Source organism: Cryptomeria japonica, chromosome 1 (genome assembly GCF_030272615.1).
Source record: "Cryptomeria japonica chromosome 1, Sugi_1.0, whole genome shotgun sequence".
NCBI classification, from domain to species: domain Eukaryota; kingdom Viridiplantae; phylum Streptophyta; class Pinopsida; order Cupressales; family Cupressaceae; genus Cryptomeria; species Cryptomeria japonica.
Window position 1 is genome coordinate 10000732 of NC_081405.1, and position 21537 is coordinate 10022268.

General features: G+C 35.3%; 1 protein-coding gene across 7 annotated transcripts in view; it reads right to left on the reverse strand.

Moving 5' to 3' along the window:
• Positions 1–785: 785 nt before the first annotated feature.
• Positions 786–21537, reverse strand: part of LOC131036657 (uncharacterized) — a 194891-nt gene continuing 174139 nt past the window's right edge. For 4 of the 7 annotated variants that reach the window (XM_057968596.1, XM_057968598.1, XM_057968595.1 and 1 more), the window contains 2 exons: positions 18217–18324; positions 786–1261 (listed from right to left, as the gene is read on the reverse strand). In XM_057968596.1, coding sequence (XP_057824579.1) covers positions 1100–1261; positions 18217–18324 — 270 coding nt within the window. In that variant the 3' untranslated portion in view covers positions 786–1099. The remainder of the gene's footprint in view (positions 1262–18216; positions 18325–21537) is intronic. The other 3 variants (XM_057968602.2, XM_057968599.2, XM_057968600.1) reach the window with 2 other exon arrangements.

Below are 21537 nucleotides of genomic sequence, written 5' to 3' on the forward strand. Positions count from 1 at the left end.
AACACCTCTCGTGTGCTTGGGGCTCCTAGCCTAGACCTGACTCTGATACCATGTTGAGGCATGGACTACCTAGGACTCAAACCTAGGACCTTCCATATGCTGCTGGAGTGCTCTACCACTGAGCTACTGGCCCCTCTTGGACCAGTCCATCGTCGGTCCAGGTGTGGCTTATTTCCAACACCAACAGCGATAACCTAAAGTCAGTCTATACGTCTCCAGTTTGCCTATAAAAATTATTTTTGAAAGCTTTACAATTTAACTAAATGAGTAGCCCTACAACACTTTCTACAGATATGAGCATGACAAATAATTATCACTTCCACTGTGATTGGGCATTTTCGTTGTTTTTCTCCCTGTTCTAATTCATACACATGCAACAGAAAGTTAGTGCACAATTTTCCTATGCACCCAATCACAGTGATAATGATAATTACTGAAACTAAATGTTTTTCTCCATGTTCTGAAGCAAATTCATACACATGCAACAGAAAATTAGTGCACAATTTTCCAATGCGTCGAATCACAGTGATAATGATAATTACTGAGACAAAATGCTTAAATAGAATATATTTCCTGGTAAACAAGCTTGATAATCTATAACTGCCGCATGTAAAATCTTCATACATATTCTTAACAAATTGAAAACCTTTTATATAAAAAAGATTGCAAAAATTGAATAAAAAACATGAGCACAATTGTTCAATTACAATTAAGTAGAGATTAAAATTAATTACTAGCAAATAATTAAACTCAAAACCCAAATTGAAAACATGGGCCACAACACCTGAAAACCAAACCAATATTTTGACAAGAGGAAGAAAGGAGCACAGACTTTCTTTGTAAGAGACATAAATATAGAAGCAACTTTGTTAAAGCTTGAAATAATTCCCATGCAACCTACAAGAAGCAAATTTATCCGGGTTGATCTATAACTGTCATTAGCATGATTGAATTCTTTGAATGCTCTAATATACTGTTAGTGCAATCCGCTTGACAAGCTCATTTGGTTGCATGTTATCCATATTGAATCTTGTCTCAAGATTGTTATGGTAAATGATGACAAAATAAAACTATATACATTCATCTGCATATGTTAGGCTCATAATACAATCTCAAAGGCTTCACACATGCTACACTGCATGTATAGAGCATAAATATTAAACTGACTTTCTATACAAAATTTTGTTTGGCCTTTACATCCTTTGCTATAATGTTCTTCCAACACCTCTGAAAGGCGTTTTCGTAAAAATTCTATATCCACCTGCAACAGAGATAACAAAAGAGAAATTGTTTACTTCCATTATCAAAAAATGAATAACAATTTTCAAAAAAATTAACAAAAATGAGGTGCAAAATGTGAATATGGGCAAGCAAATTTCTACGAATGATCATCAGGTACTTAAACAATGGAAATTATTAAGCTTCCAACCCATCCACATTAAGAAACAAAGCCTTGCAGATCAACTGATAAAATTAGCAGAATATAAAGAGGATTTTTTCCAGTGATAATTGTGTACAAAAATAGATGTTTTGGGAATGGCTGTTCTTGGTCTATCGTGACTCCTTAGAACCCTAAAGCATCAATTCTGGCAGGTCACATGCTTCCAAATCGATTCAATAACATATTTTTGCATGCTTGTCTATTTCAGCGGGAAATATGTCAGCCTGCATTTTCTTTTTACAACTTTCAGCAGAACGTAGTAATCCTTTCTTAAGGTGTTTTTGTATATCAAAGAAAATCTTTCGTGAAATGCAGAAAAGAAAAAACCAAAGTTATGATTGTGTCAAATTAAATCACTGTAATCTGTTAGTGCTGCTATCTAATATTTATAACAAAAATAAAAACAAGACTGATTCAAGCCTCTTTCGTGAAACTCATTGCTGTAAGTTCACTTTCACTCTCGACCATTCTTCAACATAAATTGATGTACCATCATATCAATCTTACTGACAAACTGAAAAGACCTTTACTATGGTAGACGATCCTTGGTTGAAGATGTGATTTTGCTGTTCTTTTTTATTGTTCACTGTTAGTGACTGGAATCAGGAATTCCTTACTCAAACTCCCTGAGCACATTCAGAGCTTCAAAACAGAAATTTTGACATAATATTTAAATAGTTGTAAGAAAATCAAACAATTTACCTCTGCCTCCACTTCCATGCTAAAGTCATGTTTAAATTTGTTGATGTGCCATTCTGAAGGCAACGTGGCTATAGAATGCTTGTGCTATTTGTTAGGGGAGGCAGAAGCAAGAAAAATTATAGTTTAACCACCCATCCTCATACCCTGCTTAATTTTAAATGAGCCATGTCTAAGGAATTCACTGCCCATAAAAAAATAGTGAAGAAGAGAGGAATACATGCAGAAAGCAGAGAGATTGAAACAAGTCATTTGGATTCATTAAAAAATGAAACTTCTGGGGTTCCTTACCAATACTTGTGCTGCAAATTATGTTTGCTCTTTCTATCAAGCGCCAGAATGTGACATTTATAAGAAGGTTTGCTTATTCAACTGTAACTGGATATTATTGTTAACTCCGGAAATTGTTGGAAACAGAGATGGGCATGTTAATCCATTTGAAAGGCGCAAATTATAGCATCATTGGTGCCTATAGAAAGTTCCATCTTCCTCCAAACCCCACACTCAAACAAAGCAATCTTAGGGAGCAGCGAGGAGGAGGCTTGATCAGGAAAAGTGGCAGGACATCAAGTTTGAAAGCTGTGTGAATTGTGACGAGGGCAGTAGGCTAAAGAAGCTTGAATGGTGAGCAAGTTTTTTTTTAATCCTTTAGTGATGTAAATGATGTTCAATTTTCAATTCAATATGCAAGATGTATTCTAATTTGTATTCTCTGTAATGTCCTACTAGTTAGAGATCACTATCCTGCAAAACATATTGTTAGACTACCACAGGCATATAAATATATAACTAATCTAAATTTCAATCTAGCTTTAAAATACTTAATTAACATATTCATAATTTTCATCTAATAAAAAGGATACGAATGCCATACGAAAGTATGCCATAGGCGGCCGTAAGGCTTGCCCTCCTTGGTTCCAAGATGTCCTTAGGCGGCCGTGAAGCTCACCCTCTTGGAACCCCTTTGTTCCAAGCCCTTCAGGAAATCGAAGATGAATTCAATTCCTGTCTTGGGTGTAACCTCTCACACCCAAGCCATCCAAGGAAGACCCTTGTCTATTCCTTGCCTTGGGTAATGCCTTCATCATCCAAGTCCTCAGAGGGGATTGGCCAGATCCGTCTCTTCTTGGTTGGGTTTATACAACCAAACCATACATATGCATATCAATTTTCAGTATATACTGCCCTAGGGATTGTCATAATCCCTCCCTTAGACTAAGGGAGTTACCTCCCTATAGCCTCCAACATGTGATTACATTTATAATACATTTTTGTCTTTTATTACCATTTTTCCTATTCCATAATTCATATGTACATATTCCTGATTTAACATGTATTCCCTACATATATTCCTTAAAATGTTCATTAACCAATATTCACATTTATTTCTTAACATATAGTCCTACTAGGCCTTGCTATATATTCATTAACATCTAAGAACCATTCATTAACGAAAAATGTTCATTACTTATATTCATCAACAATATTCATTATTAGTATTCATTAATATTCATTATTAACATTTATTAATATACGTACTAAAATATTCATTAATATTCATTATTAACATTCATTAATATATGTACTAAAATATTCATTATTAATGTTCATTAATATTCATTATTAACATTCATTAATACACACATTAAAATATTCATTCATTAATATATATATTAAATAAGCATTAATTATATTCATTAACGTATATAATAAAATGTTCATTATTTATATTTATTAATATATATAATGGAGTATTTATTCATTGCTTACCTATGGTAACCTGCAGCTGTACCTTCCAGACCTCTCCCCTCTCCACGCAGCAGACCTCCTTCCATATTTATATATACATCTTTTTTTGAAGGGCGCACCCCTTTAGAAGAGACATGTCTTAATAAATAGACCACTTAGAAACAAACAGATCGCACCTCTTGAATTATACTATTAACTCCTTTGCTTATCAACTACTTTTTTAATTGTTTGTTCGTTCTTATATTAGCAATCGCTGTTTTACACATTTCTCTAATTATCATCGCTACTGTTATATACGAAAACATTCCATGTGAATGGTGGTTTACGGGAATGTTCTTGCTGATATATGGATCTTCGTTTTCTTGTCTTCTATTAAAGTTGTTTGTTAATGAATCGTAGACACGGATCGCTCTCTTAGTAACTTCAGGATATATGCAATTATATTGACTAGCGATAGTATTATTTTATTCAGTCAAAACCCTTCCAATGATTGTTCAACGTGATATGAATATTTTCTTTGCTGATATTATGGGAAACATAGCTATATTGGCTACTGCACTCATATTATTTGCTAGATATGATCAAACCTCTCTTGTATTGGTAATCGAAATCTTTTAATGTTGATGGGTACGTAGTCTTGTGGTTACGTGGTTCTTCATGTCATCGTTCTTCTTAAGTCAATGTTTTGATCAATAATAATAATATTTGATGAAGAACCTCAAACATCGTAAATAGGAACTTTGCACAATCACCCTAATAAGCTGTACATCATATAGACTAGTGTCGGTTTATGAGTTGTTACATATTATATGAATGGTGATTGTAATGAGCTGTTGATCCCTTATACCTGTGATAATTGATTTAGAACCTCCAATTGTATTTTGATGCCAAGTAAGAGCTAATATTAATTTATTTTAATTTGAATATTTCAGGAATATTATTAGTAATAAATATTAATAGATATTAATTAAATAATACATTTAATAAATAAATAAATTTCCAAAATAGAAGTTCGTTGTTATTATTATATTAATTAATAATAATAATTACTTCATTTAGGATATATATAATGATCAAGGAGGGGACATGACATTCTCTCTATCTATGTATTATCTATTTATATTATAACTCTGACTATCTTCTTTTGTATGGCAGGTGAGAGGAGTATTTATCGATTTCAATATCCTCTTCACAAATATCGATTGATATATATATGCAAGAGGGGAGGATCAAGACACTACTTGATCGCACCCTTTGATATATAACTATCAATCGGTGTTTATGTTAATCACCAGCCCGATACTAATCAGGGTCTACGTAACTTAGCATTCCATGCCAACCGGTATTCACGTGGTATGTTTAACCGATGTCAATCGGTGTCTAAGTTAACCGACACCAATCACTAACTAATACTTATATATTAAGCGGTGCATACTTTGCCACCCGATAATAATTCGATAATCATTATTTGTTTGCTGCTGAGAAGATATCCGATATAAATCGGGATACATGGTTAACCCGATAATCATCGATGATCACAGTTATAATGCAAACCGATATACCATGCTATGATATGATTATCGATATTGTAGATTGGATATATACAAATGAGGAATGATCATCAAATGAAATAGCTTGAAGTTTTACTGATAGTTTATCGATAGGATAAATGATTGAATGAGAGACTTCATTTATCTCTCATTCAATCATTTATCTTACCAAAGCTACCATGCATTAACACTCCCTCTTAGCTAGGTAAGATAAATGAGAACAGTATATCAAGCATCACAATTCAAATGATGGTTAGTATTCTTTACACAATCTAACTTTCTAAGAAATCATATCACCTAATCACATGATATGAAGTATCACCTAAACACGTGATACAAAATGTCCATCATGTCAATCTTGTGATGACAGGATATCACCTAAGCATGTGATATCAGTATTGCCTAAACATGCAATACTTAAGGATAATCATATGAGAAAATATTCAATTCTCATCTTTATCCAAGTTGTGGTAGGTGCACTAACATCTTATACAAATGCTTTACCACAACACAATCATGGCTCATCCATGACACACCAGAGATCCAACATGATAACTGGTTTGGACATTATAAGATCGTCACCTTATAATGTCTACATACAAGTGTTCATTATCTTGAGAGATTGCCACCTCTTAGATATGAACCCAAAATGTCCTATCATAACAAAGAAGTTTACACATTAAACATCTTATTGATATGTAAATACAGATTACAAAGCAAATCACCTTTCTATCATACCTAAACCTTTTCTGAAGTGATCAACCTTCACTCTGGAAAGAGGTTTGGTCAGAATATCTGCCGTTTGATCTCCTGTACAAACATATTCTAATTGAATCACATTTTTGTCTACCATATCTCGCACATAGTGGTATGGAATCTCAATATGCTTGGATCTGTCATGGAACATTGGATTTACTGAAAGTTTTATGCAGCTCTGATTGTCACAATGTATAACAGTGGGTTTCATAGGTTCTCCAAACAAACCCACAAGCAACTTCCTAAGCCATACTGCCTCTTGGGCAGCCATAGAAGCTGCAATGTATTCTGCCTCGGTGGAGCTTTGAGCTACAGAGGACTGCTTCCTACTGATCCAAGATATCATGGCTGAACCTAGACTGAAGCAACACCCTGAAGTGCTTTTCCTGGCAGTTACACTTCCAGCCCAATCTGAATCTGTAAACCCAATCTGAATCTGTAAATCCATGTAGGTCTATATCAACTTTCTCATATTTGAGACCAAGGTTTAGGGTACCTTGTAGGTATCTCATGATGTGTTTTACTGCAACCAGGTGTATCTCCTTAGGTTCACCCATAAACTGACTTAAGGCATTAACTGCATAACAGATATCTAGCCTTGTATTCACCAGGTACATCAGGGACCCAATCATTTGTCTGTATTGAGTAGAGTCAGTGGGTTGTGACTCTGCTACTGCTTCTTTAAGTTTGTGTAAATTGGTTTCCATAGGAGAGGTCATGGGCCTACAATTAAGCATTTGAATCTCTTCACCTTGGTTTAGTATAATGTTGTCAGAATTTTGCCATACTTCCAATCCTAGGAAGTAATGAAGGAGTCCCAAGTCCTTCATATCAAATTCTTTGGATAGATCTTTCTTGCATTGATCTATAAGATGATCATTTCCTGTGATTAATAAGTCATCAACATATAAAATCAACATTAGCATATCACCTTTATATCTTTTGTAGTAGAGATTAGGATCTACATCATTCTTAGAGAAGCCTAGTCCTGAGAGATAGGTGTCAATTCTTTCATACCAGGCCCTGAGAGCCTGTTTAAGCCCATAAAGAGCTTTCTTGAGTCTACACACATGAGACTCTACATCATGAATTTCAAACCCTTCAGGTTGCTCTAGGTAGACTTCTTCTGAGATCTCACCATTTAGAAATGTTGTCTTAACATCCATTTGGTGTACCTTCCACCCCTTTGCTGCTGCAATGGCTAATACAACTCTTACTGATGTATATCTGGCAACAGGTGCAAAAGTTTCTTCATAATCTATTCCTTCCCTTTGTGAGAAACCTCTAGCTACAAATCTAGCCTTGTGTTTTTCAATACTACCGTCTGCAACATGTTTGATCTTAAAAAGCCATTTAGATGAAACAACAGATTTCTTAGTTGGCCTAGGAACAATCTCCCAAACATCATTTTTCATAATGGATTGATACTCTTCAGACATGGCATCCTTCCATAATTGATGTTCAAGTGCCTCTGATACATTGTTTGGTTCGGCTTTAGAGAGATCATTCATAAAGGCAACATAGCTAGTGAATTTATTAGGCCTTTGCTTTCCCTGAAGGTCCCTGAAGGAGCAACAAACTTCTGAGCTTCTGCTACAGTCTTGGTGGCCCATAGTGGTCTTTTCTTGAGGTTTTCTCTAGGTGAACTTTGAGTTTCACTTATAGTTTCCTCAGGATTCTCCCTCTAAAGCTTAGGAGTAGGATCTCAATCTATGCTAAGGGTGGGGATATAGACTTCAGGGTCTAGAGAGCTTTGGGCTCTTTTGAAGGCTAAGTCTTCTTCAAAGATCACATCCCTACTTAGTTCAATATTCTTTTGACCAAGTATATAGATCCTGTAAGCCTTGGAGGTTTCACTATATCCTACAAGGATTCCCCTTTTTCCAGAAGGCTCTAATTTTAATCTTTTCTCCCTAGGTACATGAATATAGACAGGGAATCCAAATATTCTAAGGTGGCTAATATCAGGTTTTGATTTAGTAAAGACTTCCTCAGGGGTCTTATCTTCAAGATGAGAGTGAAGACATGTTTTGAATATATACAGCAATGCTAGTTGCTTCTGCCCAAAGATTGTCATTTAGATTCTGATCAAGAATCATAGCTTTGGTAGCTTCAACGATTGTCCTATTTTTCCTCTCAGCTATCCCATTTTGTTGAGGGTTATAAGGTATTGTTAACTCCCTCTTAATCCTTGAATTTTTACAAAACTCTTTAAATAATTCTGATGTGTATTCCCCCCCATTATCAGTTCTTAAGGTTTTAATTTTATTTCCTGAGTAGTTCTCTGTTAGTGATTTGAATTATTTCAACCTATTAAGGATGTCTTCTGATTCTTTACATTTTAGAAAGTAGATCCAAGTTTTCCTAGAGTGGTCATCAACAAATATTACATAATACAAAAATCCCCCTAATGAAGGTACGGACATAGGTCCACATACATCAGAATGAACTAACTCTAAAATTTTACTTGTTTTCCTAGTACTATTCTGAAAAGCACCCTTAGTATTTTTACCTAGGGCACATCCTTTGCATGCCCCTGAATGATATTGCTTTAACTTAGGTAGACCCATTACAAGGTCTCCCATTGATGATAAAGCTCTAAAATTTAGGTGGCCTAGTCTTCTATGCCAGACTTCATTAGCATTTCTTGTTTCATGAATTAAGGCTAAATTGGGCTCTGTGCATAGCTCATACAAGTAGCCTTGTCTTTGACCAACCGTTTTAGCTTTCTTGATGGATGAGTTCTTTGGCGAAGCCAATACTCTGTTGTCCATGAAGGTTACTCTGTATCCATTGTCCTCCAGTGCTGATATTGAGACTAGATTTCTCTTGATGCCTAGAACATAAAGTACTCCTTTAAGTTGTAATGATACACTTGACTTTAGTTTGATGGTGCAGGTTCCAACTCCTTTGACTGGATGTGTAGAGTCATCTTCGATAGTTACTTCCTCATCATTCTCCTCTTTCATGGAGTCTAGTACTTCTCTGAATCCTGTAATGTGTCTGGAAGAGCCACTGTCGATCACCCGGGAGTTAACTTTGTTTGATGCTTGGTTTGTGAGTGCTGAATAGAGTACATAGTTCTCGCGGTCCTCTTCCCTTTTAGATTTTCCTGTTTTGGCAAATGTGGCTTGCTTAGCTCTTTCTGGACATTTGGCAACATAGTGCCCAAATTTGTCAAATCTGTAACATTGAATCTAAGAAAGGTCCTTCTTGAAGGTGTTTTTGCCATGACGATTTTTTCTCTTCCTGAATTGTTTCTGCTTGCTTTTCTTGTTTGAATTCGTATTTAGAACTTGGAGATTTTCATCTATATTCTTCTGCTTGATCTCTTTCTTATTTTGCCTTGATTCCTCTTGGAGACAGTCAGCCTTTAGCCTATCGAATTTTGGGAATTCATCCCTTGCACTGATGCCTTGGATGAATGTTTCCCAAATGCTAGGCAACCCATCTAGAGCAATGAGTGTTAATTCTTTGCTTTGGATCTCATATCCAAGGGTTGCTAGTTCATCCCTTAGGGCCGATATTCGCATGAAGTAGGCATTGACTGATTCTCCTTTTATCATGGCTATGTGATTTATTTCTCTTTTTAAAGCCAAGGTTCTACTAGCATTAGATATCTCAAAAGCATCTTCAAGTGCTTTGAACATGTTGAAGGTTGTTTCACGTTTCCTTATGGTAGGCATAATATTGTTTCTTACCCCATCAACTATGATTTTAATAGCTTTTTCATTGCCCTCTTTCTAAGTTGTTTTGTCAGGTTTAGTCTCAGGTTCTGCAGTTTCAGTCTTTACAAATGATTCGACTTTATTTTCTTTTAGAATCATTTGGATTATGAACTTCCATGCTGAGAAGTCATCACCTCCTCTGAGTCTGTCTTCAAATCTGATAGCGCTAGCCATTGAAAGAATTGTGATGTTGAATATATGCTTGATTTGAATTTTCCGTAAAATTGAACAACCTCAGGTTCGATTTAACTATAGCTCTAATACCATGTAAATGATGTTCAATTTTCAATTCAATATGCAAGATGTATTCTAATTTGTATTCGCTCTATCTATGTATCATCTATTTATATTATAACTCTGACTATCTTCTTTTGTATGGCAGGTGAGAGGAGTATTTATCGATTTCAATATCCTCTTCACAAATATCGATTGATATATATATGCAAGAGGGGAGGATCAAGACACTACTTGATCGCACCCTTTGATAAATAACTATCAATCGGTGTTTATATTAATCACCAGCCCAATACTAATCGGGGTCTACGTAACTTAGCATTCCATGCCAACCGGTATTCACGTGGTATGTTTAACCGATGTCAATCGGTGTTTGCGTGGCATATTAACCGATGTCAATTGGTGTCTAAGTTAACCGACACCAATCACTAACTAATACTTATATATTAAGCGGTGCATACTTTGCCACCCGATAACAATTCGATAATCATTATTTGTTTGCTGCTGAGAAGATATCTGATATAAATCGGGATACATGGTTAACCCGATAATCATCAGTGATCACAGTTATAACGCAAACCGATATACCATGCTATGATATGATTATCGATATTGTAGATTGGATATATACAAATGAGGAATGATCGTCAAATGAAATAGCTTGAAGTTTTCCTGATAGTTTATCGATAGGATAAATGATTGAATGAGAGACTTCATTTATCTTACCGAAGCTACCATGCATTAACAAGTGAGACTGCAAATCAAAACTAAAGGAAGCAGCAGGTGGTGAAAGACACTTACGTCTTGAAGAGAGAAAAGGTGTAAGCGACCCGTGCATTGACGACAAGGCACTGGCTGTTTCCTGTTAATCAATGCACAGGTTGTTTACTGTCAGCAGTCAGAAGGATTAAAAAACCACAAGTGGCAATTAAGATCAATTTGAAACAGAAAAGACAAGTTTGGGAGAAATTTATATGGAGGTTTTTATTTTTAATTACAGAAGTAGTGGCTGAGCAAGAAACTAGAACCAGTGGTGAAAGGAAGAAAAATCCAAGTGGTAGCTAAAATGGTTTTCCCCCATTCATTGGAGAAGAGGAAAAAAGAGTTTTAATTGAAAAGAGGGACACTAATTCAAATGTCCCTAAAGTGTCATGCACCAAAATTTATGTTGGTGTGACTAACTATTAAAAATTCATTTGGTGGCTCATAAACCTCTGCAGTTGGTGGCAGTTAGTGGACTCAGCAGCTAATAAAGCTCCGCAGCTCTTTAGTGATGGTAAGTGGGTTCCAAGTGGTAGTGCATTTGTAGCCACTAGAGGTTAGAAAACAACTTACATGTGTGGTAGCCAATGAAACGGTAACATAATTAAATTGAAGCAAGAGGACCTGGGCCTAGTTGGTAAACCAAAAATTTGCATCATTTTTTCTTCTGTTTCCTAAATTTGATGGTCTCTTGAACATATAAATTTCATGATTCAAAAACTGGAGTATGCCAATTCACCTCTTTTGTGCTTTAATTATTCAGGGATCACGATGAAATACAAGATGACAACGAAGCCATTCCACATGATTAATGAAATCAATGAGATTTGTGAGACCAATTTTGGGCATGCTAATAAAAAAGCCTGATCAAAAGAGTTGCTTGAATGGGGTGCCAGAAGAGTTCCCATCACATCCAGTCTGATTGGCACTATTAAGTTTCCAAGCACGAATGCTTCTCCAAATTTGGTCTTGGAGTGTGCCAGACATTATGATCCTAGATCATGCACCATCAAAGCCATTCACAACAATGAGATTGCAGATCTATTCCCAAATTATTTGAAGCCATGTTGACAATTCTGGAAGTGATTGTTGAGGTGAGTCTTGAAGACTCGATGTGAAATGTCAATGCCAAGATCAATGACAATCATTGTTTCATAAACAAAACATTTATCTTGATGCAAAATAAAAACCATTCCAAGATTGAACACTCCAGGTGGGAAAAATTCAAAGATGGGTACAAACATGCTTCTTAAAAGAATTGCGAAGAATGGGATGCTTTATTCCAACTATGGATGTTCTTTTCCATGAATTTTTTTTTCTGAGAACACAAAAGGTTCAAGTGGGCACAAATAATCAGTGATGCAAGTCATCAGTAGCTGACAATGGTCATAGACAACAAGTCCTTTTACATGACTTCATATTTGGTGCATACACTTTTGCATTCAGTGAACGTCTCTTGGAATAGAGAATTGATCAAACAAAATGCTCCGGTGTATCTGAATAAAAAACTTTTATCAATTTTAACTTTATCAGTCAAATAGCATCATTTACTTAATTTCAACAATCATGCACATGAGAAAAACACAATGACACAATAATTATGTGGAAACCCTTACATGAGAAAATTACGACAAATTACTTATATAATGATCTTACAAATTTTGTAGACTTAATCTACTAGAGGCACTGACCCCTCATTCAATTCATGAGTGCTAACCCACCAGAGGCACCAACCCCTCATTCAAATTTCCACCGTATCAATGTTGCTTCTACAATGGATGATGGATAACATTTTTCTCCACAACTTTTTCTATGAATCTCTTCCACAAATCTGCTATAACCTATTCATAAATCTGCCACAAAGTGATCACAAACTCTTCACATAAATTTGCTATAAAAACTCCTTAAATCATTTTCACCGAATCTGCCCTTCTCATACTCTGTTTCTCAAATCTGCTATCCATTTTCTCATTAATGATCCTTGGTGTATATACTTGATTGTCTTTGAAGCACACAACGCACACATCCTTTTCCTTCACATTCAATCTCTATATATATCTTCATTTTTATTGAAGGGACACACCCCTTTTCATATTAGACCTCTCTTAGATGAGACGTATCTTTATAAACATACCTCTTAGAAACAAATCAAATCGCACCTCTTGGGTTATATATTATTAATTGCTTTTAATGAATCACTGCTTATTAGCTGCTTTTTAATTGTTTGTTTGTTCTAATTATTTCACTGCATTGTCTTAATGAATCGCACCTTGCATTTTTGTTGAAAGAGTCTTGCCATATATACAGATTGTCGTATATTACATTGCTGCTGTTATGATATCATTAATCTCTGCTTATGTAAATCATCTAATGTTTTTTATTTCATTTAATGTAGAGGGTTCTATTGATCCTGTTTTGGTTTTGCATTTTAAAAAAGCCTTCAAACATTGATTGCTACATCTTTAAGAAGCTCCCCATTGACTCTTTTCTTCAGAGCCACATGTACATGTGAACATCCTTTAATCTACTTATGAGTCTTCAAATGATTGCATATGGTTCTGTCTTGGTGAATGTGTTTTTAAGTCTCTGGATGGCGTCCTCCATTCATCTATTTACCATGCCCTAACCTGCAATTTTCATGTTGCATGCACTGCTCATAGGTATGACTTATTTTGCTTCTATTTGGAGACTTACAGTCAATTCGATCTAGAATCACCAAGGCCAACCATGAATTCACTTCTGCTGAACCACTTTTATGCTTATACATGCAAAATCATATACGTTGAGTAATCTAAAATCATACTGAATTCATTATGTCTTCCCAACAATCATGTCCACTCCTGAAATCACATATCATTCTATTTACCTTGAGTGCATTAATTGTATTTATACTAATTGCTATATATATCATCACTGATCCTTATGGGTGATAATAATACTTAATATGATCGCTGCTTTGTAGACATTATCTCTTCTTTTTATCTTATTTATCTTGATATGAAGTTGGCCATTGTTTTATTCAAGTCAGTCTTGGATGACTAGCAACATGTAAATGTATTTAATAAACACTCTTGCTTTTGTCTTCCATAGTTGTATCCTCAATTCTTTTATGCATTTGTGGATGACTCATATCTTTGTCAATAACAATGCCATCAATTATGAACAAAATGTTCTCAATGATGATGATACTTCTATCAACCTCATTCATACATCAATGAAAATTATGCAAATAATCTCTTCATTCTTCCTCGGGTATTAATAATTAATGATAGCAATCTTCATTAATATGCCTTTAACATTAGTCTCATTCATTCCTTAATGATAATGAATATCTTCTTGACGTCAATGACAAACTATCCAACACAATCTCATGAAATTTGCTTATCAAACAAGGAGGTGCACAAATTTTCCGATAAGCTGCCTAAGAGACCACCACCCATCAGATATGCTATCAGAACCAAACAGTTTGCATGCACAAACAAGGTGGTGGCAACGGATCTGACCATGGATCTCCTCCACTTTAGCTTTCCCATGGAGAACAGATGAAGTCATTTTGATCCAAAGATGAAAACGAATGAGGTAGTGTCCCAATGCTTGAGAGGGAGTTTTCAAACACGTCAATGATAATTAAGACTTTTGGGAGCATTGAAAGGGTGATGAGTACTTACAAAATCATTAATTGCATTATTATGATCAATTCTATCAACCAAAGGGATGACAGAAGTGATGTGAGAATTCCAAATTCTCATGATCCTAGAAGATTAAAATAGATAAGAAATCCAACAATGCATGAGAATGATTCCTAATCTATGTCTTGCCCCAAGGCATTTGACATCCCGCAAACACTGACTGGATTTCATATTGCAAAAGTAGTAGGCAGAAGCAATGGTGGATGCAAAGCAACTCTATTCAACAACGAGGTGACCAAGAAGCCTTTTCTCTGTCAAACTGTGGTCCTAAAGAAATTATCCACCACTGGTGGTGAAGGAGTAGGAGATGATGATCCAAACTAAAGGACGAACATAAGAACTTCCTCTCTCAATCCTCCTTGAGATCCAAAGAAAATCAAAAGGTCAGATAAAGAAAAAGAGGCTCCTCTAATGGAAAACTTTTCCTGAAGATTATTTAGGGAATATTTTTTCATTAGATAAAAGTATAGATTCTATCTTCTTTCGGATCAACAACAATGCAAAGAGATTCACCTCTCCTCTGTCTAATACAATCATCAGCAAAGCATTCATATAGAATGTGTTGGCTTGTCACCTAGGTTTGCATGTTTGCATCTTCATTGTTGCTCCGGTTCCTTGTTTTATCCATCATTGATAATCAGTTGAGATTCCCTTTTAATGTGTGCTTTTAAAATTTTAGCCTCATGTCTTACCTCTTACCTCTAATAAGACTTTCCATTATGCCTTGGTATTCAGATTTCATGTTTTGAAGTCGAGTCATGTTTGTATGTTTTAATTACAAGTTTCTTATTTGGCAGAAGGGGGTAACTGAGTTGCACTTTGCATATCTTGTAAAGTTGCTATGGGAGTGTAGAAGTCCACAAGACACTAGAATGTCGAAGTTGTGGACTAGATTTGAAAATTTGCATGTGTTGCTCACATGTTACCTAACCTTGCAATCCCACTAGAGCATTGAAGCAGACATTCATCGCTCATTCACATATGTGTTGCACATTTGCTCCTCCACCCCACAATTCTGCAAGAGCTTCATTTGGTGGGCCAGAAAACTTCATATGCATCTTTTCATATCCCTTGCAAACTGTGTGTCTGCCTGCTCTTACTGCATCCTAATGTTGGGCTATCTTGTAAACTTGTTCCCTCTCTTTGCAACATGCATACATGTGTCCCTAACCCCAGGACACTCATACCTTCTAGACTTGTGGGCATCCATTGCAACTTTGCATTCATTTTGTTCACATGCCTTCCAACCCTACAAGTCCACAATACACCCATTCTACAGGCTTAGCCCACAACTTTGCATGTTGCAACCTGCCAACTTGTCTCAACACCCCACAATTCCATTGGTTCCATGATAATCAAACTCTTGACCTGATCCATATATAAGAAAGCCATAAATGCTGTTGAAAAGATGTGACTAGGTGTGGATGATGTTGAGAAGACAAATAAATGCACTTGTTGCCATTTTGATGTATGTTTGTGATTGCTAAATTTGCATATTTAAACCATATAAATCAATTCTCAAATTCAATCTGCAATTTGCAACAGACAGGACACCGTTTAAAAGGTCATAACTTTTTAAGTCCCTTGACCAAATTTAAAACTTCAATACATTTCGGAAAGGAGAAAGAGCAAAGACTAAAACGGAGAAATCATTTTGCAAAAATCCCAAACATATGTGAGACATTTTCTCTGCAACTAAGCTCACTAGCTTTTACGTATAATAGCAGCTGATAATAGGACAGTCTTAATTCTAGATATAGGGAGTATTTCAATGTTGTGGGACCTCTTTTTCAGTAAATTGAACTTCCACAAAATATAAGGAGAGATATATCCTTTTATCTAGAACTACAAGTGTTCTCAATTTGCCTCTGAGCACAAAGAACGAACAAATTATCACAGTAGCTTAATAGCATATGCAATGAGGCTTGAACCCATATTTGGCATCATGGTGATTTGCCCAAATAAAAATACCCATGGCTAACTGGACTAAAAGATATGTTAATTCAAGAGATAGATATAATTCCATTCTTTTCAAGCCAGTGCACTAAAAATTCAATTGATAAAGGGCTATATTGCTTGTAAGTCTGAATAGTAAAGAAGTTAGGTTGCTCAAGAAAAACAACAGTTCATTCTATAGGTTTTTAATTTTTATGGTACACTAGGTATCTGGAAATTTGCTAGCCCAAGTTTACTACTAAGATCGATCATGAGATAAAACTCACTCTAAAGAACCAAAGTCATTTTCAATGGTAAAGCAACATATGCATTTAAGAAGTCCTCGAAGTTGGCATTACACCAACATTCTTGAGGTCTTTTTTTAGCAGCTTCTTCTGAGAAAGATATACATATGGGTTTTAAAGTAGTTCCTGAATTGATTTTAACAAACAAATTGCTTAGCATGATTATCTTTATTCTTCTATCTGTGCACAGCTGTGAATGACTATCAACAAAATTATCTTTCTATCCCTAATCCAATTGCTCAGTTTTTTTAAAATAATTTTTTTCTCAAATGTAAACAGTCTGTATCATGCTAGCCTAACTTATGGATGGAGATCCTAAGATGTATCAACCCAACTAGAACATAAAGGAATTAATACTATAGGTATAATGCTTCACAACAATAGTGTGTTGCTAACCTTAACAAGAATAATAAGAATTAAAACATGGATCATAAATACATTGTATTTTTGTACAATCATTTCTCAACAAAACTCATACTTTTATTCATGACTGGTTTCAAAGACATTTCTTTAAATCATGCTAAATATGCTCTTCACAAGGAGGTCAATATGGCTCTTGATGTTATGTAATCCCAACACTCCTATATCCTATATGATGAAAATTCAAGAGAGACTAATTACAATGTAATATATCATTCTTTCAATGATCATCACAAAAGAAAAGAGACATCATATTCTTGTCCCTTTTGAAGTTAAGTTATCACTAAGATAAATGAAATTGGAGGAATATCATTAGCTGCATTCCACTGAATAGAAAATTTAGGGCTACAGTGGTATCATATATAAAATTACCACTTTTATAACAAAAATGAGCCTTGTTCATATAAGCAGAGAATTTATTGTAATGGATTTTTTTGCAACCATTTGCAACAAATTGAATACTCTAAATAGAGGTTTACACTAGCACAGGAGTAGGACCCTAGTAACAATGCTGCCAATATGATTACACCCCACAATGAAAAAGCAACATGCAACACCAATCTTCTTCTGATGGATGTTATACTAATAGTGTGATTGTTGTTATTTGTTTGGAATGTGGGTAGAAAATAATGATAAATTTATTGTACCCCACCAAAAATCACTGTAGGTGCTGTCTAAATTACCTGGAAAATGAAAATTTGTGTTATACTCTCCATGAAACTCGAGGGAACCTGGACATTTCTTAAATTACAGATACATGTAACTAAAACCTTAAAGGAATGATACTTGAAAAACAAACAATAAAACTCACAGTTTTCCAAATTTAGATGGACATTAAGAGAATTGCATGAATAAAATTGAAGACATTCTTCATAACACATTGATTTTGACTAAATTTCAAATACCATTGGGGAATGATCAAACAGATTACAGTTATGTCAAAAGTACCTGATCACTCTGAATATCCAGCTTTAGTTCACAACATTCACAATAGATCAACTGTGACCGTTGCTTTAAAAACTCTTTCCTGCATATTGGGCACAGAAGCCCACCATTCTTCCAAAAGATGTTGTTTTAGCAATGTGCCTCACCTCTAAAAAAGTTCTAAGTTCTCACTCACTCAAGTTCCAAAAAATACAAAATTCCAAATTTTCCAGTCACTCATAAAAGTGGAAACGAAGCACCAAAAATTTCAAAACAAGGCAAGGGAAGCACATGCAAATGCCATTTTCACAAATTACAGCTCAACAAGCATACATCAAATGCCACTCTATACTTCTTTACTTCAATCTTTCAGTATCTGAGCAAAAATTTGAGGTGCCTCACTTGAAAAAAATATAATAATGATTATATTAATAAAAGAAAGCCAAAATAGAATATTATATTATAGAAATTAAAAATAAAGGAGAAAATGTTAAAATTGTAAAAGAGCCAACCTGATTTTTTGATCCCCACTGCAGTATCATGTATATATAAAGAATGATATTATCCGATTATCATTACCTCCAAAACAGAGGTTTTTAAGGAGGCAAAGCTTTTCATCATAAACCAGATTTGTTTGGAGCATGTGCAATTCAATCTTATAAACATTTCAGCAGTGAAGTAGTGTGGTAAGTTAAGTTAGAAAACTATAGTGCATTATCATATATCATATATGTTACAAGTTCATCAAGTAACATGGAAATGGAGTACATTGTATAAATAACATGTGCAAGTACGAAATCAAATCGGGACAGTTTGATGTTAACAAGCGATAATTTGAATTGTTTTCTGAAAGTTACACACATATGTCGACATATATTCAGTAATTTAAATATAATAGAACAATTTTGCACATTTTATGTGATATTCAATTGTGAAATAGTATTATGGTTGGTTCTCTTGGATAAAAAGAAAGTTGGACTGCTGAAGTTAGAGGTACTCTTATAAAATGACAAGAATGATGCACAAAGCAATATTTCTGGACAGGCACAAATTAGATGAAAAGAACTTTGCAGCTAGGGCATGCAACAACAGTAAAACCTCAACCACAAGAATGATCCTTTTCAAAGTAATGTATGGTTTCAAACCAGTCACACTAAAGCAATATATCCCCAAAATATTAGAGGAAGAACCATAGCATAACATCAAATGTTACAAGAAATGCATGAATTCTTGAATAAGCATGATAAAACTGGAAAGAGCTCTAAAGAAAATCTATACGCTATGGTTCTCCAAGTTTTAGGGACAGAGCCACGGCAATGGGGGAGAAAATTTTGGGGATGGAAAGTGATGCCTGTTAAACTAATATATAAAAACTAATATTAGAAAAACTGATTACAAAAATGGTAAAAGAAATGCTATTTATCATCTTTATAAACAATAAGGGAAAAAGAAGAAAAATTCATAAATAAACCAAGAGTAAAACACTTTTTAAAATTATTCTTTGACAAGTGAAGCAGATGGAGTGCAGTGAGGTAAATCCTATCTCATCTTTGCAAGATTCATGACTCTGATAGAGCTTATACAAGTGGTTAGGGAGGCACCATGAGAAGGTGCAAACAAGAAGGTGGTTCGGAATGGTGTTTGTGATGTGGGCATCCAGGACAGCACAGTTTAGGGCTCAAAGGAACATATAGCATTCTTCCAAAGAGGCTATAGAGTTGAGCCAGTCCTGCTTGTTAAGTCTTTCAGTGAAGGCAGTTAAAATAAGCAGGTATTAATCCTCAATGAGATGGCTGGAAAAAGGCTATTGAGAGGGCTGTCATATGCTGAGATATTGTGAATCAAGAAAAGGTGTTTCAAGAGAAAAACAAGTTGTTGCCAAAGTGATAGGGATCAGAGAAAAGGTCAAAGACAAAACAAGTCAAAGTTGCTAAAATACCTATTTTGAAACTAGGGAAGGTTATTGAAGAAATGGAATATTAAAAGTAAATAGGATTGATTTACAGCTTCAGCTCTATATCGCCCTCTCTCCCAGATTTGAACAAATGGATTTTGATGGCCTGGTAGCCATTTTTGGTTACACCACTGGTTCTATACACAAATGCAAAAGGTTTCTTTATTATTGTCTGACTCTTTGGAAGACTGGAATAAGATATTAGAAAAAGGACCCCAATTTTAGGATTTTGCACGTTTGTCTCTAAAGCCTTGATTTCCAAAAATCAATCCATTTTTTAAGAATTTTAGGTTTTCTCCTATGTTACCCGCAGACATGTCCCCTTGGTTTTTCCAAGCGTACCCAATCCAGGGATATTCTAGGGACACGAGGACATCTCAAGCATGTCTCCTAGCCATCCCCATTTAAAACAAAATTGTAGGAAACGTCCCAAAAGACTGGTAGGGGAGGGTTGGAAATCCTCATCCATCTCAGGGATACCCGGCCATCCCCTATATTGTAGATTGAGTTTTGATTTAAAAAGCCCCAAATCTAAAAATTATGATTTATCATTTTTTTGTGGGCCCCCACACCCTTCTTAGCCCTAAAATAACAAAATGAAGCCTCACTATCTCATTTTAGTTCAATTTTGCATGCCAAAAAAATTGTAGCCAAGTTGGAGCCCAATAAAACTATTTTGAGAAGGGTTTATAAGCGCAATTGGAAAACCCAACATCGCTGAGTAGTGAGGGATGAAATAGCAAGAGAAATGAAAGAGGAGATAAGTGAATATTCCATTTGTTATTGAGAAAATTAAAGAAATGCAGGGTTTTTTTCTACTTTTAGTTTTGTAGAGGGGGAAAAAGTAAACCAGACCGAAGGCTGCTGATGACCTTTTGAGGACTCACTCTATCTACCTTTCCACTTAGGATAAGCAAAAAGCGTAGAAGTTGTCAAGTGCCAGTAGATTTCATAGTTCAGTTACATAACCTGAAAGAGGATGTCACAAAGATCTTCTCGTGACCTTCACCAACTCTCTACCCAAGGACGTACTCGCGCATTGTGGACTGCAGCGTGATGTGTTGGCATCCTAGATGAACAAAGTACAGAGTTCCGTAACTAAAAATGCAGAGAAATAGTTTGTAGGCTTCTGGTGTGTATAAGCGAGGTGCATGTATGACATAAAGTAAAACGATTGTAAATATTAAATAGAAAGATAAGGAAAAGGAAAAAGATGATCTCACAATGGGTCCACAAATGAAGCCTCCAACAATAAAAGTTTTTCTCAGCAACCTACACACAAAACAGAGAAAAATCTTGGGGCTGTGTTTAGAGGTCTGTCACAGTCAAACCCCTGTTTTGGTGTTTCCACCTCCACGGATTGCCAGATAGATGGATAGATAAATGATAAA